The 26,582-nt window shown below is 45.5% G+C and overlaps 1 protein-coding gene across 2 annotated transcripts; it reads right to left on the reverse strand.

Moving 5' to 3' along the window:
• Positions 1 to 17,409: 17,409 nt before the first annotated feature.
• On the reverse strand, positions 17,410 to 24,839 carry LOC134027977 (fibulin-7). Of its 2 annotated transcripts, none has more exons than XM_062471254.1 (8): positions 24,581 to 24,839; positions 21,563 to 21,722; positions 21,301 to 21,471; positions 20,430 to 20,555; positions 19,145 to 19,342; positions 18,904 to 19,041; positions 18,580 to 18,715; positions 17,410 to 18,396 (listed from the first exon to the last, which is right to left on the reverse strand). In XM_062471254.1, the coding sequence occupies exons 1-8, from the start codon at positions 24,644 to 24,646 to the stop codon at positions 18,033 to 18,035; spliced, it is 1,359 nt and encodes a 452-aa protein (XP_062327238.1). In that variant the 5' UTR covers positions 24,647 to 24,839; the 3' UTR covers positions 17,410 to 18,032. The 2 variants fall into 2 exon arrangements, with proteins under 2 accessions (XP_062327238.1, XP_062327241.1); XM_062471257.1 differs by having other exon boundaries at positions 17,412 to 18,396; positions 19,145 to 19,306.
• Between the last annotated feature and the right edge of the window lie 1,743 nt (positions 24,840 to 26,582).

A 26,582-nucleotide genomic window follows, 5' to 3' on the forward strand; every position in this document is an offset into this window, starting at 1 on the left:
TTCTGTCCTTGTGGCATCTGAATGGAAACTAATGTTCAAACAGAGCGTCTGTGATTATGGACGGCTTGGATTCATAAATCGCTGGCAATTTTCCATCTTTTTGCGTTATTATAAAAGGGCGACAAAAGATTAGAAGAAAAGATTGAGAAAATCATGTTTCTCCAGCCTCTATGTTGGACCTAAAGGCTGTATGAAACATGTATCATGTGTATATTTTTATAGAAAAAATGTGGATATTTCTTCAATACAGCTTTGCAGATTAGGTGCAGTTTGTTGCACATGGTTAACGTGTGGTGGTGGGGGCTTTGTAGATATGGTACAACATATATATTTAATTGAAAACTAAAAAAAATATGTACATAATACACACAATCTCTTGAATGTACTGTTGGAAAATAAATTCAGATTCCAGTCAACTCTGGTGGATTGCACCAGCGTGCGGTCAGTGTGGCGTACAGAGATAAAACTTACCGCCCCAAGGCAAAACAATCAACAGTCGGGTGGTAAAAAAAAACATTCCAGTCTTTCAGAATACGAGTGAAATGAAGATGAGGGGAACTTTAATTCAATAACTCTGATTGAGAATAATGATGCCCTGAAGGCAGCTCCCTGCCCTCACCTTCTACCTCGCTCAGCAGCTCATCACAGGCCCGTCATAAGGGAACATGGCAGGAAATTCTTAAATGGCTTTTTATTCACCTCTCATTTCATTAGTTGTGTTTCTTTGCAGCAGGTGCTGAGCAGACCTGATTACTGACAGGACGTATGGAGACAGATGTTATTCTAATGAATCACCACCATCTCTAAATAAACCTTAATATTTTTTGTGTGTGCGTGTGTTATCTCCCTCTCTAAGTCATCTTCCCCAGGCCAGGATTCTGTTCTCCAGCTCTGCGCCCGCAGAGCCCTGTGCTGTCTACCTGGAAGTGACAGTAAATGGTTCGTAAAATACAGTTCAACACAAACTGACAGAACAACATCCGAGAGACAGGCGAAGATGAAATACAGATGGCATTTTAACCCAGATTACAGGATGTTACCATGTCTACCTGTCTGGGACCTGACGGCTGATGAGGGATGATGAGCAGAACACCGGAGACCCCACATGATTCCCAGCCCTGCTTGCGTTGAGTGAAGCTAAGCGCCGCCTCTCTCTGCCAGCCAAGCATGCCTCCCCTGGCATCTCTGTTGAGAAAGCAGCACAGTTTGTTTTATTACGGAGATGAGAGGATTGTTGTTAGAAAAATCCCTTCGCTCCTCTTCTTCACGCCTGTCAAAGTGTCAGAAATCCTTTCTTAAATACAGTCAGAATAGAACCATGTATCCCATGACAGGGACACGTACAGGGACCTGTTTACTGTAGTAAAGTGATTGGGGAGGCGTGCAGTGCACACTAACTGCTGCTGTAATTGCAACCAAATTATTTTCTTTTTATATCTACACCGACAGCCTCCGAATGCCGGCGCACAATTACTTTCATCTTCTGGGAATTTTCCTGTTGCAGGGCCAATCATAATTTACATGTATGTTTTTTGAGAATAAGACAGTGAGTGCCTTTTCAGTTAACAGGATCTCAGTGTGAAACAGTATCATTGTCTCACCTGTGACTGGGTGCTACTTTTAATATAATGTGAAAACAACTTAAATGAAACATCTACTTTTATAATGGTACATTTTATGGTACACATGTTGACTGTGAACCTACTAGAATATCTTCCTCAGGCTGTCTGACTGCATTTAGTAAATAGAAAATCAGATTCAAACACCTTTGGGTCAATACACATCAGATTACCGATCTCCGTCTCTTCCCCATGTCTACCATTTGATCACATTTAAAAAAGACAGTAACAGACAAAAACGAAATTTTGTGGAATAACCAGTAAGAGCACGTTAACCTGTAGCCTGATTGTGTGCACTTAAATGTCCTGCGGTTGGGCGGTGGGATTTTTGTCAGAGTGACCTCTTGTTCATGTGCAGGGGAGGGATCTATAGCTCCACTAGGAGACCCAAGCTGCTGCCACGGCCTCAAGACCAGTTGGAGCCTCGTGACTCACCCTCACAGTTCTGCCCCGGTAGGGGGCTCTGGACCCCCCCTCCCCCTACACACACACACACACACACTCTCTCTCTGGGTGTGTCTTGGACAGAGTGGGGTGGAAGAAGGGACAGGATGATGGTGGTTTGGAGGTAGGGGAGGATAGGGGAGGTAGGGGATGATAGGGATGCAGGTGGTTGGGTGTCACTATGGGGGATGGGGTGGAGCTTGGCGGGAGGGGGGGGGTAGGGATGAGGGTGAATGTGTCATAGCTGAAACGGTTTCTTGTGGGTGAAAGGAGAACGTACACAGCTATAGGATAGGGGGATGGGATGTGGGGTTTAGGTGTGGAGAGGGGTGTGGGATGGGTAGGTGTGAATAGGATATCCAGGGAGGGGGAGTATGTAGCAGAGGGCCAATGGTGTGTGAGTAGTTACTGTGGCATCTGTGGGGTACAGCTATCATCAGTGTGAGAGAGTATGCATTTGGTGCTCTAAGTCAGTGTGAGTCAGGCTCAGCTCTGGGCTTGGAGCCACGCTGTCGCCTCATAGGCTGAACCCCTCCATCTGGGCTCAGATCTGACACGTTTCACACTTCTAGGACTTAAGTAGGGCTCTGCCTCTGACTTGTTCGTTTCTCTCCCTCCTTTACTCTCGTCTCTCCCTCTTTCTATTTCTCTCTTTAGCATTCTTTCTTACTCTCTCTCTTTCTCTTTCTCTCTTCATCCGTTTGACTTAGCTATCCACCCTGCTGGCTGACTGGACCACTGCCCCCCCCATCCCCCGTTCTTTCATCCCTCAATTTCTCAGTTTCTCCATCCCCACCTCCGTCCTCACCTCCCTCTATTCTGACACTGCTGGTAACACTTTTTTCATCCCTTCTGCTTCAGAAAACCATGAAAATCTATTCCTACAGTCCCGCACCAAGAATCCTTCTCCACAGCTGAGATGGATTTGCAACATTTACAAGGCAATTCTCTGGAACGGTAGAGGCATAGAAATGGCCATTATTGTTTGTGGACTTACAATCAACAGGTTATTTTTGTGCCAGTAAAATGACAACAGTCAATGATATTCACATGAAAACATTCTGAAAGTGGAATTCAGTCTTTCTATTTGTCTCATTTTTATTTTCAGTTTTTCTCTTTTTTTCTATATTTTCTCCAATATTCTCTCACCATTCTTCTCCTCCTGTCAGCAGACTACTCAGGGGGCTGAGTGATAAAAACGATCTTGCTTCCTCTCTATCTCTTTTTTTCTCAATTGTATTCAACCTATTTTGTGCAGACTGAATCTGTTCTGGTTGTTTTTCTGTTAAAACAGCAGGAGTAGCAGTAGTGTGCGGCTGGGCACCTCACTGCCCTGAAGGGCTGATGAAGTCAGAGGCCCAGGTTTGTCTCCTTGCTCCATGGGGACCCACACAACCAGTCTACACATTCAGTATCCAGAAACCGGGACTGTTGCACTTCAAATACTTTTCTTTAAATGACCTCCACTCTCTCTCTCTTTCTATTTATCTCACACACAGACACACACACACACACACACAGTCAGTCTTGTTTTGATGTGTATATGTGTGTGTGTGTTCACGTCTTTTCTCTGTATCCTGTGGCGCTTCAAAAGAGCTGCTCTTTCAGAAGCAGATTGCCCTCTTCAAGGTTAGAGCTGAGACTGAATTTCACATGATGTGCTTCTGGCAGCTGCATCCCTGCCTGAACATATCTGTTCAGCTTTCAGGGAGCCTCGGGCTCACAAGGATAAACCCCCATTGTAAAGACTCCCTCATCAAAGCTACATGGACTGATGTTTTATATATTTTTTTGGTATTTTACGAGAACTAGGCCGATAACAACAAAACATAATAAACATGACCAGCAACAATGCAGCAGATTTACACTGGTTTAAAAATATCTATATTTGTCTGAGCAGAATTTTATTTAGAGTTCTAGATTCATTGTAATTCAGTGTAAATTAAGAGGGATCCACTTTTGTATGACTTAATATGTCGATTCTTCTTTTGTAATGTTGTGTTTTGTTTCGAGTGTTTCGTAAGTAAGTTTTTTTAGCAGCGGTTATTTTTGTACCGCGCCATGCAGTAGGGAGCTGTCCACTACATGGGTGCTGAAGGCAATAGAATGAATGTACATGCATTATGCATAAAATACAATAGAAAAGGAGATATATGTTTTGCAAGCATATGATGATGAAAACGGCATGATTGTACATTAGCCCGTACATTTGACATGTAGTCAAAAAAGCGTAATAATAAACTGTGGAAGAACTGTAAATGTTTGAAATAGATGTAATTGTTGTCATCGCATCTCCGCCTGACAATAAAAGACATGAACAGGACATTTTCATTTTTTCCTTTAACAGTTTAGGCACGCTTGAGCTAAAGACATATTTTGAAGTCATCTAGTTAGGCCTGCAATAATGGGCTACATACATTAACTGACAACATAATGAATACTTGCACACAGTAAAATAAAATAAAATGTGTTCTATGCCAAAAACCTGTTGCTCTCTATTAACCCTATAACACACACACACACAAACATACACACACACACACACACACACACACACACACATACTACATACACCCACTGTAGTCCATATTTATCTTACCTCTGAGTCTTTTCAGATCGACTTTACACACAGCGCTTGTTTCTGTCTTGATCTTTTCCTCGGTTGTTGACCTACCACGCATCACTGGTTTTGCTCGGAAATACCTTTTTGTTCACATAAACTGAACATCATACACTACAGCTCACCTCTGTTACTATGCTGTTCTGTCTGTTCTTCTTTGCCTCCCTGCCAAACTCTATTCTTCGCAGACTCTCTTGTTATCCTTGCTGAGAATGAAGACGTCAGCTCGCGCCCAGCCTGTGCCATGTGTGCGGGGAGTCTTGTGTTGTGTCAGTCCTGCCGCTTTAAAGCGCAGCTCGCTCGACAGGTGGCCTGCCAATCTCATGAATATCGGTGACGTTATGACAAAGAAAGAGACCCTGGATTTTCAGAACAAAAGTCCCAAAGGCACTGCCAAAAAAACAACCGCCCCTCCCCCCTCATAAATTCTTGCAATTAGCCTATAGCCAATATCATAATTACTTTAACCCATTCAAGCTGTATAACACAACACTAGATTTGCATGACATATTTGTTCTTTGCATATTATTATGTCTACAGTAAGACCATTACCAAGAATGTTTCAGTCCAATCATCTTTAAAATGTCTATATTTCTACAAGTCAGTTTTTGCTCTCTTTTCTCTCTCTGGCCCCCCATCACCCACCGCACCCTTTCTCCCTTTCTCAGTTTTTTTTTCTTCTCTCAGCTAGCCACTATTGAAGTAAAATTGAATTCAAACCCCTTTGTGTAGGCTGTGTCTGTATTCCTGTCTCCAGTTATAAAAATAGTAGCTGTAGTACAACAGGGTTGTCATCTTATAGTGAGTTTTTTTTTCTGCTTTTTTGCGTAGAGATTAACTTCTGCTATCCCCCCCCCCCCCCCCCCCCCCCAAGAACCAGCACCTCTGGGAAAGCGACCTCTGTTATGCCAGTCTCTCCCCAGGCAGAGTGGACTACACAAGTGGTTTCCTTAATTTTGCTATAATTGCGATTTTTATCAGCAGAGACGTACACTTGAAATACATTTTTCAATCCTTTACCAGATGTTTCGTTTCAAAAGCCGTGTTGTTTCTTTTAACAGCATTGTCGGTTGAACTTATGTTTAAGCAAATTCTTGACCAAGTCCATGTCTGTGATTTTTTTATTTTATTAAGATTTTGCTGTTCTTTGGTGTCACACAAGGATTTTGGGGAGATGTAACTTGCATTTACTATGTGCATGATCAGAAGGCCTACACGTTCATTTGTACAAAAACCCAGGCCATCCATACAGTTCATTCTATGTATTCTATGTATGTTTTTTTTAACATTCTGCAAATTTCTATTTTGCGTTGTAGCCTATTAAATTTCTCAGTCAGTACAGTCATTTTCTATGTTAAAGTATGATGTTTATCCGACCCCTGTGAGCAACATGTGCTTAATGAATCCATTTACCTGTTTTAGCAGTGGAATAATAAAAAGCTACCGCAGGGAGCAAGCTCACTATATGCTTCCTTCACTGCAGTTGTCTGTACTCCCCGATGGTTCCAATCAGCTACACCAAGCCCGGAGGAACAGATAAGGACTGTATAACGCCTTGAAAACATAGCCGGGGGTTCAAAGGTCAACAGCGAGCAGATGTCCCTATCAGTGGACACACCTGTCTGCAACCTGACTGAATTTGTGTAGGCAGAGTATAAAGCCTCACTCTCTGTGTTCAGAAGGCCAGCATCTGCTGGTGCATGCAGCAACTCACGGTGAAGTCTGATCTCCCTGCAGGTGCTTCTCTTCCAGGTAGCTGCCCTCATTAGCTAATGACCTTTAGGAAGGTGTGAAACCTCCGACACAGTGGTCCTGCACCAAGCCTATCAGACAAGCTGTGGTCAGACACTGAGGGTCCATTCATTGCTCCAAATTAACAGAGATCTGACACTCGCTTTACTGTTAACGAGCGGTCATGTGGCATATGAAAAACCGTCAATCTGCGCTTCATTTTAGTGACAGTGGTTTTGCGTCGTGCCTGAATGTGCCTTCCAGCTGACCGGAGTGTGATTCTATTACCCCTGGGGTGTGGTGGTGATGGGCGGTTTTCCTCGTGCGTGATGGGTGGACTGAATACCTCCAACAATGCCTGGCCGGAGTGCTCCACTCTCCCCTCGCCACTCTCTCCACTGATGAATGAGAAGCAATTATTTAAGTGTCCGTCAGGTGCCCATTTCTATTCTTTGCCTGGTGGAAACTCTCAGGGAAGCTTGCAAGTGGGTGGATATTTAGAAGGCATTTGGGTTCTTTCGTGTAGTTGTTGTGCAAGTGTTCAAATTCTGTTTCGTTGTAGTCAGTCTCAGTACTGTATCAGTACATGCACCAATAAATGTGTCCATACATTCCCTCCTAAAGCAGTTCCATAACAGCTGAAGAATAATGCACATGTTCAGGACAGACATAGCAGATGCTGAGGAGGAGATGAAGCCCAGATCATAAGAAGTTGTTGACTGAGGAAATAGGAGAGAATCTCTGCAACAACAAAAAAAGTCTCTCCATGCATTTCAACTTACCCATACTGAAAAAAGATCAGATTATTAAACCAAGCAAAAGCAGAAGTGTAGTCACCCAATCTGTTCAGGACACCCACACAACACCCCCACAAACATGTCTCTCTCTCTCTTTCTCTTTCTCTTCCTCTACGTCTCTCTCTCTCTCATTTTTCACAGCAACACATTTGGAAATGCACACACACTCTACAAATACGCACACTGAAGCAATAGCCAATTAAACAGTAACACAATGGACAGTATTACATTACTTCATTCTTTCACACATTACAGGTGTGTGTGTGTTGATTGCACTTTCTGACAGGAGTATCCACCTTCCTTCATCACACATGATTAGGCTGTCAAAAGATGACTATGCCAACACATACACACATTCCCCCCGTCATCTCTATGTTTATGACACAATCACACTCACACAGGCATACAAACACACACACACACACACACACAGAAACACACATTTTCTCTGTCTATGACACATAAACACAAGCACACACGTACATTCAGCATACACTATGAGGAGAGGGCACGAAGCTCAAGTTGGAAAACTGTTCTCCTTCCTGTTTCTCTCCCTCTCTTCCTTTGTTTGGCACGGAACGGTTTCCACGGCAACTAGCATTAGAGTAAAAAAGTGAACCAATATTTTTCCCGAGCTGTTTGTCAGTGAGTGGCAGGCTTTCCTCTTCGTGGAGAACAGCCTGGGGCTTGGCCGGCAGAGTGAAGCAAGGCTGATCCCTCTGATCGGGTGGGCGAAATCAAAACGGCACGGACGGCTTTTACGCATCACATATTACTCATGTGATCCACTACCAATATGACAATAATAGTCATTATTAGGTAACACATTTACAACATGAGAGAGGGTACGCACAGGGCGCTAATTGAGTGTAATCATTCATCATGAAAGAGAAGAATTGCCATCCATTTTCTGATAATTGCAGTCAACAGTCATGGTGATGAGCAATGCTGTAGCTACAGTGCTGCTGTACAATCTGTCTTATCTAAGGTTTCTCACTGATCGGTAGTTTGGCCCCCATGATAAGATATTCCATATGGCCCCCTTAAAATTATTATCAAATCAAATATCAGTGATGACTATGTCAGCCCACCCCCTCACACACACACACATCCACCCCCCACCCCCAGGCACACAAACCAATATGGCGCCCTTGAATCATTCCCCCCTCAGCTGTCACACTTTCGTGGACAGCTGAGTTTCTGGAAGCTTGAAGCTTTGCTTGGGTAGAGACTGTTTGAAGCACAGGAAGTAGGTTCTAGCTGTATTCTGGTAGATAAACTATGTATCTCGAGACCTTGAATTAAGAATCAGTACTCGGGTGTTTTTGAAAGGAGACATTATTTTTGTTCAGGTACGACCTTCAAAATAAGTATCATTATATTACATTTGTCAGTGGATGAACAGTGTGTAGAGGATGTTCTTTATGTGAAATGAATTATGAAAATATATAAATGTTTTTATAACAAAGGATTATAGGTTATAGATTATAGTGAATGTTTTCTTTTCATTGAGGAGGAACCTTTTTAACCACATCTACCAAGACCCTTTGCTGAACCAGCATTTCATTTCCAAATATAATGTCCCTTTTAAAATATCCTGGCCCCTGCTATGTCTCAACAACTCTGAAGGAACCACTTACTAAATGCAACCCCCCTCAACCCTCATGTCCCTGTCCCAGCAGCCTCCCTTCTGGTCTCCAGGCAGAACAAAGGACCCTTTCAGAGATGAGAGGCTAGTAAGAGCAACCAAATGGAGCTCAAGAGGGCTCTGGCCTTCCTCCGTAGAAAGCACTAGAGCCTTCTACTACATCCCTATCTCTGTATCATCACAGCTCCATCATGTCCAGGCCAGGTCCCAGCCTGCTGCTAAAAGCCTATATATGAGGACAACTGTCTAATTACACTGCAAGAAATAACTAACAGAAATAATTATATGTACTCACAGCATCATTGGGTGCGTCATTGTGTGTGTGTGTGTTTCCTCAGTCATGTTCGTTATGCTGTGGTTTCCAAGCCTCATATCCCCCCCTGCCATCCTTAAGACTTCTCCCTCCTGAAACCCTAAATCCACTATGAAAAAGAACACACATTGCAAAGACCAGAAATGGTCCTCCTTCTTTTCTTTGCAGTATGGTTTTAATGTTAGCCTACAGCAGAGTAACAGGCTGCTATCAAAGGAAATTATAAGTTTTTAAAGTGGCCATGCACGGAGTGGGGATAATTGGTGTTAGAGCGATTATGCTGCACTCACGGCCAGGCGTGCGGTCCTGCCTCCAGCTCTCCCTGCATTTCTCACTCCACTGTGGAGTTTAAAAAAAGATAAAACTGGGAAAAAGCACAGAGAAGGATAGAGCAATAGCATAGAAAAGAAAGGGGTGACTTTTTTACGCCCTCCTCCCCCACCAAATAAACAGACAGACAAACAGACGCTGTCACAGGGTTCACTGTTGGATATGGGTGAGATGGGCATGACTGATGGCTACAGGTCCCTTGTAATAGTTCTGTCTTCTGTTTGTTTCTGAGTGATCTGTACAGTATTAGACAATTCTTGCAACAAGGACATGTCCGAATGGTATTTCAATGCTGTTGAACTCTGAAACAGTTTTGCTTACATGAACTCAAAGCATTACTATCACCAACCCCATCATATACTCTCATTGAGAATATTTATGTGTAGTTCTCTGTGCCTACAACCCTGCCACATCACCTCTCCTACTCCGGACTCCCCACTCACTCTATCCTTCCCTACTGCCCTCTCCTCTATCTCCATCTTTCCCCTTCTTTCTGCCAGTATCGCTCTCAGAAAGAGAAGTGAGACGGGATTCTGCAGCATGACCCACTGTGTGTGCTGTGTGTGTGGGTGGGTGAGTAGGAGGGTGTCTGTTAGCATGTGGAAGGAAGTCCATTCCCTCTATCAGATTTTACCTGAATACCAGACATATAAGGTGAAATAGAACAGGAAAAAATTGAAGAAGCTCAACAGGAGTCCCAATTTTAGTCCAATCACTTCAGCTCTCTCTCTTTCAGAAGGAGAGGTGAGATTTGCAGGTACTTCATTTAAGAACAAACGGTGTGGAAAGGAAATGGATTTTTGAAATTACCACTGAATAATAACCTTTAAAAAAAAAAGTTGGTTCTCGTGGTGGGGGTCCTTCTCCTGAAGTCCAACTTATAGTTTGGAAAACCACACTTCTGCTATGAGTTCCCTACATGAAATGATTTAATGAAAAGTAATTCAAGTTGCACTTATTTGATCACACTGCTCTGGTTTGTAACTATAATGCCCTTTTGTGTTTTTTATTTTGAAAGAAAAATTCAACAAAAATGTATTTTATCTGAAAAGATTAAGTGAAATGTTTTTGCATACAAAATATTCTCTGGACAGTGAGCAATGAACTTGGTCAGAGTTCTGCTAGGCTGTTTTGCATTCCTCACCCAGGTCACCATGCACTTGTTAACATCTCATCTCCTCCTCTTCAGTTGCAAGCTGGGATACAAGTCAGTCAAGTCCTGCACCAAACAACCTCAGCTACACGTGTCATCTGATGAAGCACTGCAGTTATGTATATATTCACCAGAGATGCTTGTCACCAGTTCCAATTTCTCAATTCTTTAAGGTGGCTAACCCTGGCTAACCCTCCAGGGTTAGCCAGGGTTAGGGTTAAGGTGGCTAACCCTCCAGGGTTAGCCAGGCCCACCTAAAAGGGGCTCATGGGGTTGGGGACACGTGGAAACTGTGTGAGTGCATGGTGCTGCAGGCAGTCAGAGCAGCAGGTATCCTGTCCTGACCGCTAGGGTATAGCTCTCACTCAGAGCACAGACACAGGCAGAGAGCCTGACTGACAGCTGTGCTCTGTCAGCTGAAATCCATACTTAGATACACACTCAGGAGATTCAGAGCTGTGTCTTTGTGTGTGTGTGTGTGTGTGTGTGCTTCGTTGATTTATACACTGTGAGTGATCCAGACTGTCTCTCCACACAGAGGCCTTGCCTGTGTTCCTTGCTTTTTAGCACAGTGGATGCTGTTTGGTTCAGGCAGATGTATGTGTGTGTGTGCATGTGTGTGTGTGGCTGCCCTGACCTTGGTTGCCATGACGATGAGGCACGGAGTTATTCACTGCCTGCCTGGAAACCGAGTTCCTGCTAATTACCGTTGCCATGGCGACGGAGCACCTGATGTAACAGTGGGAAAAGGGCAGGAATCTTAACCCTTTTCAAAGCAGCCCTAAAATATCATGCACTTCTCCATGTGCCGTGTGCCGAGGATTCAACTATAGTTATGGAAAAATAATTACAGTTATGGTCGAAATAGAGCACTCTCAATAAATAGAACTAAATACATCGGCCAACAGCACCAATGAAATCATTTAATTTCAATGGCAAAACAAAGCAGGAAAGACAAAGTGCATTTAGGATTGATTGTATTTTATGCATACATTGCCATTCTTCTTTCCTTACTTTGCTATCAAGACATGCCTGCCAGTAAACATCTGTAAGTGGGCTGATTATTTGCGAGTTTGACCCTGCTGTGCCTCAATTTACCCTGCCAATCAATTTAATAGTGCCTGTCCAATCCTAATGTCAGTGCTTGAGTTTTACCATAACAGCTAGCCATGAGCCAGACTGACACCAACATGGCCTGAAATGCTACCCCAAGCCAGTAACATCCATTCTCAAATCAAATTGGCCTTAATTTTCTACCATGCTGCTGTGCCGCTGCATGTTACTTTGAATAGTGTGTGCTACATGTGGACACGTCAGGCTCACATCCTGCCCCTGACTCCTCTGCTCTCCAAGAATGTCCTGCCACGCCCATGCCTGACAGCACTCTGCTCTGCTTCCAGGTCAGTGCGGGATGCAGAGCGTTCTAATGAGAGATGGGATTTCAAAGACAGACATGGTTTTGAAAAGCACGTATTTTCCTATCCCTCTTGGCCCTGCCTGAGGTGACAGAGAGCGCGAGCGTAGCTGTTATTACTGATCAACACCTCCAGCTCCCAGACGCTCTGCAACCTTTCCCTAGACCTGAGAGAGAATGTATAATAACGTACAGTAGGCGGTGGTCGGTGTAAAAGTGAAATAGCAGCCTGCAACAGATGCAAGGCGCCCTGATTAAACCAGGTTGGACCCAGCCACTGATAGGCCTTGACCAACTCTGCTCCCATGCTGCTGGTCCTTGCCAGGATACAATTAAAACAGCAGCAGGAGAGGATCTGCCTGGTGCTGGAGGGAGGCGAGACAGACAGAAAGTTGAGACCAAACTATTGATCGGTCCTGGGTCTGCTGCGGCTAGTAACATAGACCTGTCATTCAGTGAGCGGCTGCCCGGGTGTTGGAAGGAGCAGTTCCATCCCCGCCCAAGGCAAGGCCTGTCCTGACACAAATACGCATGTAACGCCGACCGCACATCTGAGATTGAGTGCCATCCCGCGGGGGGGGTGGACTGTGTTTGTAGTGGGTGAGGAGAGGAAGACCTCCCACAGGTGTATGTGTGTGGAGGGGGGGGGGGGGGGGGGAGTGAGTGAGTGTGTGTGTGTAAGAGTGTGTGAGAGAGTGGGTGTGTGGTGGGTGGGTATTAGGATGGTGAGTGTGTGAATGCAGTGGGTGTGTGTTTGTTGGGGGGGGGGGGGGTGCGTGTGTGAGTGTGTGTGTGTGAAGAAGACCTCCTGCAGGCCCTGACAGAACCATACACAGCTCCTCAGAAACCCTGCAGATCACAGCCATTGAGCGCCTCATCACACACCCAGTGTGACTTCAACTCAACATCGGGGGCACATCCAACTGGACCACAGAAAAGCAGGAGTGTGTGAGAGAGTGTGAGAAAGAAAGTGTATTTACACAGTATGTGCATGTGTGTATGAGAGATGGAGTGTGTGTATGTGTGCCTGTGTGAATGTGTGTGTTCACTGGGTGTGCATGCATGCACTTGTCTTACCGTACATGTTTTAACCAGACATCCAATTACCAGACATCCAATTACAGTGTCTGAATTACATTGATGAATCAGAAACACACCATAAACAAATGTTTTCATCAAAATGTTGATCATTTCCGTCCTTGTGATCCAACACTCGTCAAGTTCAATCAAAACGTCAACACTGCATTCTGCATGTCAGACATTTGTTAATGTTACTGGCGCTGCACTGCGGCTGAAATGAAGCTTGATTATTGAGACATCGGCCCGGCTGCTCGCCCCTCATTGGGTTCATTAGGGTATTCAACACAATCGTGGCTGCAGATACAATTACCCTGCGCACGAAACAGGTGGTCTAAACTCTGGGAGGAGATGTAATTGGGAATGCGTGAGTTATTTTAGTTGCTGAACCACAGTAATCACACTGCTACCCACGCAGTGCAGGTAGATGTGCGGCCACCTGTCGGAGTCTGGTGGTCTAATAAGTGATGCAGTGAGGGAGAAAGTGAAAGAACACAAATGAGAGGAAAACGTTAGCCTCCATCTGGTCAGGATAACCTAATAAAAAACAACCTGATTTAGAACACGATAGAAGTTAAAAGTAAACAAAACCCTCCAAAAAAAAAGGAAATAACAGCCTGATTGTGTATCTCTGCTTCTCATTCAGACACAACGCTGTTTTTCTCGACCCTGTCTGACAGTCAGAGTCGAGGACATGACACTGGAACAATCGTCATGCGAGGCTTTCGCTCCAAGAACGTATACCCCGATTCTAATAATGCTGGTTCATGAGCAGAATCACATTAGTTTACAGCCGGGTTTGGAGTGCCGGAGGGCTGCTCTCCAGGAATATGATTGGTGTGAAGAACCCAGCATCACCTGGTTAACGAGTCCTCACTCTTTAATCAGCCATAAGCCATCCAATTAAATCTACATTATACCTCTTGTCTCAAGCTAACAATTACCCATAGGGAAATAATATCGATGATTATTTCACGACTTTCTGAGGATTGCCTAACCCCGTGGAGGGCCTGGCAGACTGAAGAAGCGGTCTGACCTTAGAGGCTCCATGTCACTGTGTTAGCTGGCGCTGCCACCTAGTGGAATAAAACCATTACTGACCACAGGGGGGAGAATAGTCGTTACGGGCACAAATCAGGGATTCATTTAGAATTTGAGGTGGAGTTAGTTATTAGGCGGCACAACTCGACCTGGCTCCTGAACTTTGAGAGGCAGAATACCAGCCGCAATGATCACACAGGTCTGCTAATGGCTAATTTGATAATTCCAAGTGAGACTCTGATTGACGTCTATGTTTATGCTCTGTCTCTAAGAATAACATATACAGCTATTTATTAAGTGGACTGTATTCCCCTTATTAATTAAAATATTTCTCTTGTCCAGATCAAGGTCAGTTGTCTCTTTTCACGTTTCTATTAAAAGACACCAGAGGGCAATATTGTGCCATGAGTACAGGTTACACCTACAAAACGAGTTTTAAAACACTGCAGTGTTATTTACTGTACTGTTGATACAAATGTGAACTCAAACTCAAACTCTCTCTCTCTCTTTCTCGCTCTCTCTCTCTCTCTTTCTCTCTCTCTCTCTCTCTCTCTCTCTCTCTCTCTCTCTCTCTCTCTCTCTCTCTCTCTCTCTCTCTCTCTCTCTCTCTCTCTCTCTCACAGACACACACACTGTACTTTCTAAGAGAGAGAGAGAGAGTACCCTGGCTACAGTTCCAGAGGAGTGAAGAGAGTGTGAGGTTAGATCAGAGCTGATCCCCCCCACCCCACATCCTGTTGGGGTCAGCCTCACCAGGCTCTGCTACCTGCTCTGGCCTGTGTGAGACTGACATGCACTTTGTTGAACCAGCCATACCGCTCACAAACCCCCCATTGTAACAACTGGGCACCGCTGCTCCCCACCCCCCTTACCCTCACCTGCCTGCCCACCCAGACTGGATCTGTGCCAGGCTGGCCTGGACTCCAGCTCCAGGTCTGTCTGTGGAAGCCTGTTTTCATCCTCCCAATCCAGGACACACTCTCCTTCCTCCATGACGAGGAGGGGTGATGAGGGGTACGGAACAGAAGGAGAAAAGGGGTGAGGGAGAGGTGAGGGAGGGCGCAGTGGTGGACTCAGAAGAGGGGGGGGCAGTGCCCCCACGCTAGCAAAAGTGCCCTCTTGGATGGCCCTATAGTAGATTAAACATGATAAAGGATGACCTGTATGGTGGCCCAGTGTGCAAGAAGATGTAAAGTCCCTTCTAGAGTTCCCAACCAGTGGAAAATGATCTTATTTTGCCTCAAACATAATAACAACATGAGTCCAATGTATTATATTACACTATGCTTTATTTTGCGCACATATTGTTGCGAAAAAAAAAAAAGCGCTTGCATTTACTATTGTTACTGATATCAAACTTACGTCCCTGAACTGTACATATAGTGGGTTAAACAAAGGGAAGTTTGTATAGTGCATTGTATTGCACACATCTTGCACGCAGCAAGTTTGTAAGAGCAGCAAAAGTGACGAGTAGCTCTAATGAGGGGCCTGTGCCCCAGTAGAGCTTTATATCTAGCAACGCTCCTGTGCCATACCTTATGCAGCTGGTGCCCTCTATCTTTTTTTCACCCCTGCCCCTCAGATAGCCCGAGTCCGCTATTGGGAGGGTGTAGGAGTGAGGTGCACAGTGCACAGAATCTGCTGGAGACAGACGGACCTGGAGGAAGGTTTAGATTTTTTGGGAAGATGGTATTCTACACGTGAATTTGATCGGCTCTGAGTCACTTAACCACCTCATACAATAGGAGCGGACAGAAAAGAGAGTGGAGGAATTGTGAGAAAAGGGGAGGGCTTTTAGAGGAGTTGGGCTGAGGGAGGAGGAGGTGTCAAGGTGGTTATAAACTGTTGGGGACTCCTTCACCTCTTCCTGAGGAGCAAGCTGTCATTCAACTAGTTTTTTTTCTCTCTATCTCTTTCTGTCTCTTTATGAGCCTTTACTTCGGTCTCCTCCCTCTCTTTTCCTTTCGTCTCTCTTTCACCAAGACTGAAAAGAGAGAGCCAATGAAGCAAAAGCATGGTGGCTCTTTCAGAGCAGAAATAGAGACAGTGGTCTTTAATTCAAACGGCACCCCTCAGCCGACGACTGACTGGTCATCGTGAATCCCCCACTATTCATCCCTCTCCATTCAGCCATCACTCTCTCGCTGCCTCTCTTCTTCCTCTGGCTTTCTTTATCTTCTTATTTTCTTCCTTTTCTTCCCTCTGTGAGCAATCTGGGTATGGGATCGTGCCCCCGCCTCCACTTCCTCCCCCACCCCCAGGCCTCCTATGTAGACCTTGGAGGGGGTGAGCCAAACCAGGGAGCCCTCCCCCCTGTGCCTCTCTCCTAGCCCCATAGGGTGACTCTGAGCTGGGGCCAGCAGTGCAGCATTAGTGCCTGTCTGTCTCCACTGGGGCACACTGCCTGGCTCTGTGTGACTGCACTGAGCTGGTTAACCCTTACACAACCCCTTTCCCTGTCCACTTCAGTGCATATATTTAACTTTGTATGGTACATGGTTTGGAAACACACACACACACACACACAGTAAACAGGATCTCTGTGTGTAGGCAACATTGGCTCAGTGTTAGTGAGTGTTTTCACATCCATGATGATTGATAGACCAGAGAAGAGATAGTTAGTGGGCACAGTGACATGGAGGTGAAACATTTCTACAGGCTCCTCTACAGCCCACGCGTCAGCGTCACTTGCCAGGACGAACACCTTCTCCTAAACACACAAACATGTGATCCATTGGTTTGTCACACCTCCTTGACACATAACACAAAAAAGCAGGTTTTAGAACAAAAAAGTGGCTTCTCTCAAGATCTCTACTGACCGTGCAGCTAATTTTATGCTCAACACTTGAACGGGGGCTTATTACTTGAAAGAGGAATTATTTACTGTTTTCTCAGTTACGTTATCAGGGCTTGGAAATACAGTGACTTGCTAAAGTAGGCAAATGGCTAGTAGAACATAACATTTCATAATAATTTCAGTTAATCAAACAGCTGCAAACCCAGTGAAATGTTATAGGCTAGCTAGCAAAAAAAACGCTAACAACATTACTAATTCAACTTTGGTAGTCTAACCGAGCTCTTTGTAAATTCGTTTTAGATATAATTGTATATGATAGTGTGGACAATAAGACACGGACGCGGTCTCTTTTCATAACTTGTATTTTACCACTGCTCTTCTTGACATCGCCATTCGAACAGCCCTCACGTAATGCTTTCAGCATCAAGACTACGGCAACTCCCAAGAAGTAGTTATATTGTTTCAGATGTTTAATACATGGTGCTTTGGCAGATAAATAAAAAGCAGGAAAACAAGATTGTACAATTGATCGTTGTTTAGAAATAAATATATCTGGTGCAGAAGAAGAGCAGAAAATACAGGAAGTGTGGTTGATTATCCTGATCATCCTTCACAAAGATGCACTGAAGATGCCCCCCCACCACCATCAGATTATGTGAGTCACCAGACTGCAAAGCCATCTGGGAAAAGATGGACACCTCCTCACAATTGAGGAAAACTACTAGCTCTGTCCGTATCCCTGTCTGTACCCCTATCGTTACCTCCTACCCCTTTACTCATGACTCCTTATCCCTCACTCAAATCACTTTTTTATACCCACAGTCACCTTTTCATCCATGTTCTATTATCGCACTAATCCCTCCATATCTCTAATTCCCTGTCTGCGAATCTTCTCCTCTTCTCTCCCTTATCTTGCCAGTTTTCAAACCCTCCCCTTTCTCTCTCAAGTCCTCCCTCTTTCGATCTCGCTCTCTCAATCCCAGTACTCCCCTCACCAATACCCCTTCCCTTTACCTCCCTGCCCACCAACGCATCACCCCCCGTCACTCTAGAAGTCGTACTGAGACACAAACATGGTCACCTTGGTGATGTATCTCCCCAGCTGGACGCGTTTCTCCAGCTCACTCATCTCCACCTCGGCCTCCAGAGTTGCGGGGCCTGGGATCGGGCTCACCAGCATCAGCTGGCCCGTCTGGCGGTCCGAGCGCTGCACTGTGAAGTGCCGGCGAGCCTGCTTTCCTCCCAGCAGAGAGAACCGCAGTGTGTCACCCATCACGCGGACCGCCGACACCCGGAACATGACGCGTGGTGCTGACAAGTTGGAGATGACAGACAGGAAGTGGTAGGAGAAGGAGTTGGGCGCCTGGGAGCACGCCTTGTTGTCCACGGGGCAGGGGTTCCGCTCACAACGCCTTGGGGAGAGGGACAGGAGGGAGGTGGCAGGAGACGGGGTGAGGGAGAGAGCATAGGTGATAATGGAGGGAAGAAAGGAGGGATGGGAGGACAGGAAAGTGGGGAAGAAAGAGAGAGGGTGAGTCTGTAATGGTGTCATTGCACTGGATAAATAAGGGCATGATTCAATTTCATGGGCTCACATAGGTGAGGTCTTGACGTAAGTCGCATTTTTGACCCGAGGGCAGTCCACACGCACGCACTGGAACCCTCCGTAGGTGTTGATGCACATTTGGTCCCGTGAACAGGTGTTCTGTCTGGTGGCACACTCATCTATGTCTAAGACCAGACAGAGACAAGGATAGTGAGTTGAGAAAGAATTTCCTCTGTATTCTCAGATTATTTTTTACCATGTATTCAGATGTTGTTTGTATGGGAAAGATGAGATGCAGGAAAAGACAAGCTAAGGGGGTGAGTGTGGGTGTGTGTGAGTGTGTGTGTGTGTGTGCATGTGTACCCTCGCTGACCTTTGCAGTTGCGTCCATCCCGGGTGACGTTGTATCCTGCTGGGCAGGTGCAGCGGTAGCCTCCAGGGGTGTTCACACAGGAGTGCAAACACAGTCGACCAGCTGGACCGTTGTGGAACAGCTCACACTCATCAATGTCTGAAACACATACAAAAATAATGATATACAATAATAATACCTGTACATAATAATAATAGTACCTGGAGCGCAATGTATGTGTGTTGTGACATTGCCATGGCACCTGTGCAGGTGGAGGTGTCTCGTCCAGAGATGGTGTACCCTGGGTCACAGGTGCAGTGGGTGGTGCCCTGAACCTGTGTACAGCGGGACGGACGGACATACGGCCAGGCTGTTGCTGCTGGCAATGTGGTGGCAGCTGCTGCAGAGGTGGAGGAGGAGCCAGCTGTGGAAGATGAGGTGTTCATCATGGTGACGAAAACTGGGGGGGGGGGACAGGGTTAGGGAGAGAGACAGAGAGAGAGAGAGAGAGAGAGAGAGAGAGAGAGAGAGAGAGAGAGAGAGAGAGAGAGAGAGAGAGAGAGAGAGAGAGAGAGAGAGAGAGAGAGAGAGAGAGAGAGAGAGAGAGAGAGAGAGAGAGAGAGAGAGAGAGAGGACAGTTAAGTAAATATTGTGTGTATGTTCGTGCTTGTGACTGAGTGTGTGTGTGAATGCATGCATACTATGTGAGAGTGAGTCTGTGTGGAGAGAGAGAGACCATAGAGACTCTTAGGCATAGTACAGGAGGCAATGAGAGGACTGTGCTCTCTGAAGACCTTCTTAAGCCCACATCATTTTGCCAACGGAAAACAGGGTGGGTTCTGAGCTGCTACCACGGTGTATTTCTTTTTTTGGTTGCCATGGATACAAGTCATTCATAATATGTTGCTCTGCTGTTGTGTCTATGTGTTTGTTTCTGTGTGATGGGATGATTGTGTACTTGTATTCTGGTATCCATGTGTGTATGTACAGAATATGCATGTGCTTTCGCGTTGGCATCTGTGTGTGTGAATATGTGTGTGTTTGTGTGTGTGTGTGTATGAGATCACAGACCTACTGTAAGTCATTCAGAGGGAGTGGAGAGGTGGGCCCTGACAGAGCCAGTAGTGTTAGTGCTGAGTATGGACGAACAGACCGCTCATGGTCAGAGTGTCGTTAACTGAACGCCCTGGTCTCCCTGTGTGGCTCCCACCTACAGCCCTGCACTGTAGCCCTGCATGCAGAAATGAAAACAAACTCTCACAGAGCCACAGAACCTAACTGGACTGGATTTAGCTGATCAACACAGAATTTAGTGCCGTGTATGCTAGCCCAACCACCCGGAACCAGAACCAATGCTCATCCCGCCAATGAGAAGAAGAACTGCCCGCCACCCAGGACCAGACCTAACCCAGCCAACCTCAGCTCAGGGATAGCTACACCTTGGTACAATGGTACCTGTATATTGGCACAGCGATTCCTTCACGTTAGCACACAGATACCTACATATTAGCGCAGAGATACCAACTTCTTAGTATAGAGATACCTACATGTTGGCACAGGGCTCTGGCAAGTAGCTCCAGCCCAGCCTTTGGTACAGGTGCAGGAGAACTGGTTGACCTCGTCCATACACGTCCCTCCATTCAGACAGGGAGAGGACTCGCACTCATTTATGTCTGAGGAAAGACAGGAGGAGGAGGGGTTGGTGGATGTAGCAGGATAAGGTGTGTGTGTGTGTGTGTGGCGGAGGGTTACCTGGTTCAGTACCATGGGCTGTGAGCAGCTTGCTGGACTCTCAGATACAACCCTTATGTAACCCTATAGGTTTGGGTGTGTGTGTACGTGTGTGTATATGCTGCTGAACCTAGCCAGCCAGAGTGAAAGGGAAGCCTCTGGTCTCACAGAGAGGCTTTGAAGTGTTATCTGTACGTTAGCGAGCCATCCTGGGCTGGCATGTCACATGTGTCACTGCCTTCAATAAAAGCACTGGAAGACCAAGAGGTACACACACAAGAAACCTGATCACAAGGCGGGTAGAAGAGCACATCTTATCTAGACAGACAAATCTCAGCAATATGAATGACGCGTCAAAAGGGAAAAAGAGAGAGAGGGAGGGGAGGAGTTCCACAAAGAGGATGGTGACAGGGAATGTGAGGAAGATGGGCAGAGCAGATACAGAGAGGAATGACCAGGGAGGGGGGAGTGTGGAAGATTGAGTTGGGGGGGTGGGCAGTGAGGAGTGAGGGACGAGTAGAACCGAAGGGACCAGGAGGAGGAGGTGAATTGGAGTAAAGGAATATAACTTAAATTGTACATTCTTGTCAAGCCAAAAATAGCCAAAAAGGTCCAAGTTCAGGTGACCGTGTGATCAGGTGATTAGGTGGTCAGGTGACGATGTAGTCAGGTGATCAGATAACTCACTTCGGCAGGTGGGCTGCTGGCCACTCCAGGTGAAGGTATCCTGACACATCCTGGTCTCTGCTCCAACCAGATCGTAGCCTGCTTCGCACAGGAAGTGGACTTCATGGCCTGGTGTCTGCACCTTGCCCAACTTCCTGCCGTTGACGGGAGCCTCCAGCTTCGGGCAGGTTCCTAGAGTGGGGGCGGGGAGACGGGTGATGACATTTTAAGGGCCAACCAATCCAAACAAAGTTGTTGTCACTGTCTAATGTAAGACGCTCACCGTTATCGGGTTTGGCGGCCTGTTTGGTGGTGGCAGCCTGCAGCAGGTTGATCTTCTTCCTCAGGGTGCGCAGACTCTGGACGTACGAAGCCTCGTGGGCAGAGAGGAGCTTCTGGACCTGCTTCAAAGAGCTCTGCATCTCCTGCCTGCTGGCACAGTCCTAGAGGGGAAGGTGTAAGAGGGATTGTTTAACATTTTAATCTTAATTATTTAATGAAGGAATGTTGAAAATGTGGAACTAATTCTTTAAGCCTTATATAAGACCAGGAAAGTAATACGTGTAAGTAAAAGATTCCTTTGTGTAGTACAATTTGTCCAGTCTTATAGACACACACAATTTTCACTGTTGCATCCAAGCAAAACATAATCAAGATTTTGTACACAGAACAAAGCATATATGAAAATATGTAGATCAGGCTTTCATGTTATTGAATCAGATCTCATTACCAGGTTATTTATCAGCTGTGTGTGGTGAGCAACACAGGGAGCTTTCATGCTGGTTTGGAAGAAGGGCTGCATGAAAGGATTCCTAAGATAGAACGAAGTGTTCTTAAGATAGATCTAATAGTTCAGTCATGTTTTAGATGTATGTGGACTGGGCAGTAATATCAGAGTCACAGAAAGCTTTACTTAGACCTGGGGGGAGGGCGGGGAGGGAGAGGACGGGGAGGAGGAAAAGAGGAATGAGGAGGAGGTGGAGGAAGAAGCGGAGGAGGAAGGTGAGGAGAAGGAGAAGCTTGGGGAGAAAGAGGAGGGGAGGTGTGGAGGTGGGGGAGGATGAGGCAGAGGAGGAGAGGGGGAGGAGGTGAAGGAGGAAAAGAGGAGAGGAGGAGAGGAGGATGGTGAGGAGATGAAGAAGTAGCAGGAGAGGAGGAGGAGGGTGAGGAGGTAAAGGATGATGGAGAGGAGGAGAAGAAGGAGGAGAAGGATGCTGAGCCCTGCCGACATGGCTGTGTCACCTCCCTAGGGGGGATTAGAGGTTTCAGAGCTGACTGTGAGCAGAGGAGCGGGTGAATGGTGAATGATTTCATTGAGTGTTGACTTTATCCCCCCTGGTGAACTGACCTACACATGAACCAAGACACACACACATGTGTATGTACATCCACACACACACACACACATCCACACAGCCACACACACTACCACTCCTCTCCTGCCTTGAAGGCAGCATGTTTTCAGGAAACGTTCTCTCTTTCTTTCATCTGTCTCTTATTCTGCTCTCTCTTTGTAATCTACATCTCCTTCTCGCTCCCTCTTTCTTCCTCTCTCCAGTCATCCGCTTTAGCCAGTGGAAAGAAAGGCCTGGAGGCAGCTTGACTGATCCTAATTACAATGCAATCTTTTATAACCGATGTGTACTTCTGGAGGGTATCTGGGATGTGTGTACATCTCTGGGAGGTGTTGCTAACCTAGCGGTGTGTAATGAAGTGGAGGGTGGCGAGGGCCGCCAGGTCAGACTGCGTAGCATAAAAAACATGCCGTGGGTAAACATTGCCTGTGTACGCAATGACTAGAGGCGCGTTCATGGGCACAGCCACTTCTCTGTTTGGCTGGAAAAAAAACATTGAGGGGTAGTGGCATGTTTTTTGTAAACTTTTTCGATGACTTTCAACTCTCTCAACCATCTATTTTCTTTATACTCTGTCCCTTTTCTTTTCTCCTCTCTCCGTATGTCGCTTTTTCACAGTATTTATTATTTTCCACCCTCCTCTGATAAGTGATTTCAGAAAGCCAATTCATGTTTTTGTTCTGCAGGAAAGAGAAGGGTAAATATTTGGAGGTCCTGTGAAAACAGCTGGCAGATTGGGGCAGGGCTGGGCTCTGGAGGGACGTCAGTCAGAGTCAGATGGAGGGAAAAGCCGCTGTTAGCAACCCCGCCATACTGCCCTCTTTCTGCCTCCCCAGGCAAAAATCCCATGTGGTTTCATTGCATGTAGTGACGCTGAACGTATCTCGGTGTTTGGCTTAACACGCCTTCAGTTTCCCCATTCACAGGCATAACGAGCTAGCCTTTGAATTAAGGAGAGTAAACGGAAGCTTGGGTCAAGGTAACAGTAACCTCAGACTCTCTGCAGCTCTCCCTCTGGTGAAACACAGAGAGGTTGTGTATTGAGCTGAAAGTGTGTGTGGCAGAAATGTGTTTCTGCGTTGAGCGTTGACCGTGATGGGTTGTTTAAGTGGAACGTGGTCTGATCCCTGGGGCGCAAGTTGTCAGGATGTGAATGGGCCTGCCAGGTAGCCACGGGTCTCTAATAAGACCTTGATGCTTCTCCCACTCAGCTCATTATCTCAAGGTTCACAGCATTGTTGACAAACAACACATGAATAATGAATCTAATTAAAACAACAAAATGTTGACTGGGGACTGAACCTGAGAAAAAAAACTGCTGGGTCAGGAGGCTTAAAAACACACACAAACGCACACTGCTGATCTGAGAAGTTTAGCAGTTCAGCATAAAACTCATGTTGGAGGTGTTGACTCATTCATAGATCAGTTCTGCATGCTGTGGACATGAATGCCAAGCGCTGACCATTGTTATCACTAGCGTGCAAAGTGCGGTCAAACCAAAGGGTGGCATTGTGAACTGGTGATGGTGAAACTACGGCAATGACAGCACAGGGTGACACTCTGGCTCTTTGACTTTAAAAAGAGACTAAAGTCACTTCAGCCAAGGAAAACGTGTCCAATGTCTCTCTCGTCCCCCAGCCTGTCAGACGCACACTGCAGCCAGAGCTGTGGACACATGACTGTCTGTGAAAGGACTCTGCAACAATCGTCTTCTCAGGCTTATTTTCTCAGCCGGAGAGTTATACAACCCCCTTTCCCTCCCCTTTTGCCAATACTTAATTTGTTTGTATGAAACATGCAACATCAGCTTTTCACAATTTCACATTGGGATTTTTTGTTGTTACAAAGTCATGAGAGATATTTCATTATAAACATTGCCATTCACAAACTTGTTCTCTCATAGCACTTGCCATAGTGAAATTGCCATGCACAAAGTGACCACTCACCTGTCCAAATGCTGAGTAAAAATGACAAAGGCACAAGACCATGATGATGACATACGAATGAATCATTTTTGAATCATGTAATCCTATTGAAAGGCGCAGAAATCTAGTCCGGACACGCTTTTGCTAGGTCGAAGAAAACTCTGCGTAGTGAATGTCTAGTGCGTAAATGCGCACATGCACCTTTGGTATTTGTGAGAAATGCTTCTCATTCATTCATATGTCGAACAAGTTGCCAAAGTGAACCTTGATGGAATGTTGGGTTTGCCCTTAACCGACCAATCAGGATACATCTTAAAAAGCTGTTGACCAAATATTTACAGGAGAATCCTGACAGGCTCATACTACCCTTTCCTTTTTTTCAATCTTTTTTTTTTTTTGGAAGGCACATGGCAAATTTCCTCTCTCATGAAAGCCGCTTAGATAAGATGTGGAATTTGTAAGCTGAAGGAAAAACAAAATATAGCCGGAAACCTGGACGGATTTACGCACTGACCAGTGGCCCACGCAGCAGGATAATACTTTTTGAGGCAGGCCAAATCTCTGCACTTTGTTCAGAATTTGACAATCATAAATGTAGAATTCCAAGTCCAACACATCATTCACCAACTGTACAATTTAACTGTAGTATGGTGTATGGCACAATGCAATTAGAATAGACCAATATAGTATATTATATTTTCACATATCTTCAACATGTTTTTAAATATTATTTTAGAGATGAAGCAGTACACATTATTTTGACCTAACACAAAGCTCATTAACAAATGTTAAAAAGAGAGAGAGAGAGAGAGAGAGAGAGAGAGAGAGAGAGAGAGAGAGAGAGAGAGAGAGAGAAAGGGAGCGGGGAAGGGGAAGGGGGGTGGGGATGGAGAGTGTTTGTGTGTGATTATGGTAGCATGGGGGTTACAGGGATTACAGTAGATACAAATTCAACAGATACAAATTCAGATGGTTCTGTCTGTAAAGTGGAGAAGTCCTGCCCTCTACAGGTCTGACTGTCTAACAGGCAGGGGTGCATGTATCTGTGAATCAACACCTGGCCTGTTTGTTCTGGAGCACTGTCATAGTAAAACACCTTTGGAGTATTAATTAATTTGAAGGGAAATCATTTCATCATCAACAATTTTACTTAAATGTAACATTTGTGTGTTCCGGGTGATTCATTTTTAAACTATATGTGAATTATTAAACCAAAAATGGAGCACCTATATTAACCTCTGTGATGTCACAGTTTAACGTGCTTCCTGTTTCACTCATAGAGATAGACCCCATCCCTTTATTACTCTTGGAATAGCTCATGTACAGTAAATCACACACACACTACTCTCTCTAATACTAAAGTGATGTCAGTGCTGATGAAGGTACATCACTGTCCTACTGCAAATATCCATGTGACTAAGAAAAAAACATTTCTCTATTGGTAGATACTAGGTTACGTTTATGGCCCAATCGTAAAATGGAGGAGACACAATGATTTGGTCAAAGGCATACTCAAAGCATAACGGGTAACTGTCTTCACCCTGTCATCTAAAAGCAGTAATATGTTTGTGATTGCAGACTACTGCATCACTGCAGGGGGTCTCAGAGTATCAAGTTTTATATATCTGAGAAGACAATGAAACCAAAGATGCTTCTAAATCCTGTCTGATCACCCTCTAATGAGAACCAGAACAGTAAAACAGACTGATGAGGATCCACACAACAATGGGTTCCCTCCAGAACCCATGTGTTTGGGTTTCACAGGGGACAGAGCCACATCTCTAAGCACATGACATGAAAACCAAGAGGTCTCTCCACCAACCTCAAAAGAAATCAAAGAACCTTGAGAAGATTTGTATTTTGGAGGGATCTGTTGGGAAGGGTGGGGGAGGTCTGTCATGTTAGACTTCAGGGATGTAAGTTTTTGACTTTAATGGAGGGTTGACGGGAGATGGTCAGGACTGACTCTGTTAAGCTCAACTACGCATCTTGGAGGAAACCTCATTTACATTACATTACATTT

This window comes from Osmerus eperlanus, chromosome 10, assembly GCF_963692335.1.
Source record: "Osmerus eperlanus chromosome 10, fOsmEpe2.1, whole genome shotgun sequence".
NCBI classification, from domain to species: Eukaryota; Metazoa; Chordata; class Actinopteri; order Osmeriformes; family Osmeridae; genus Osmerus; species Osmerus eperlanus.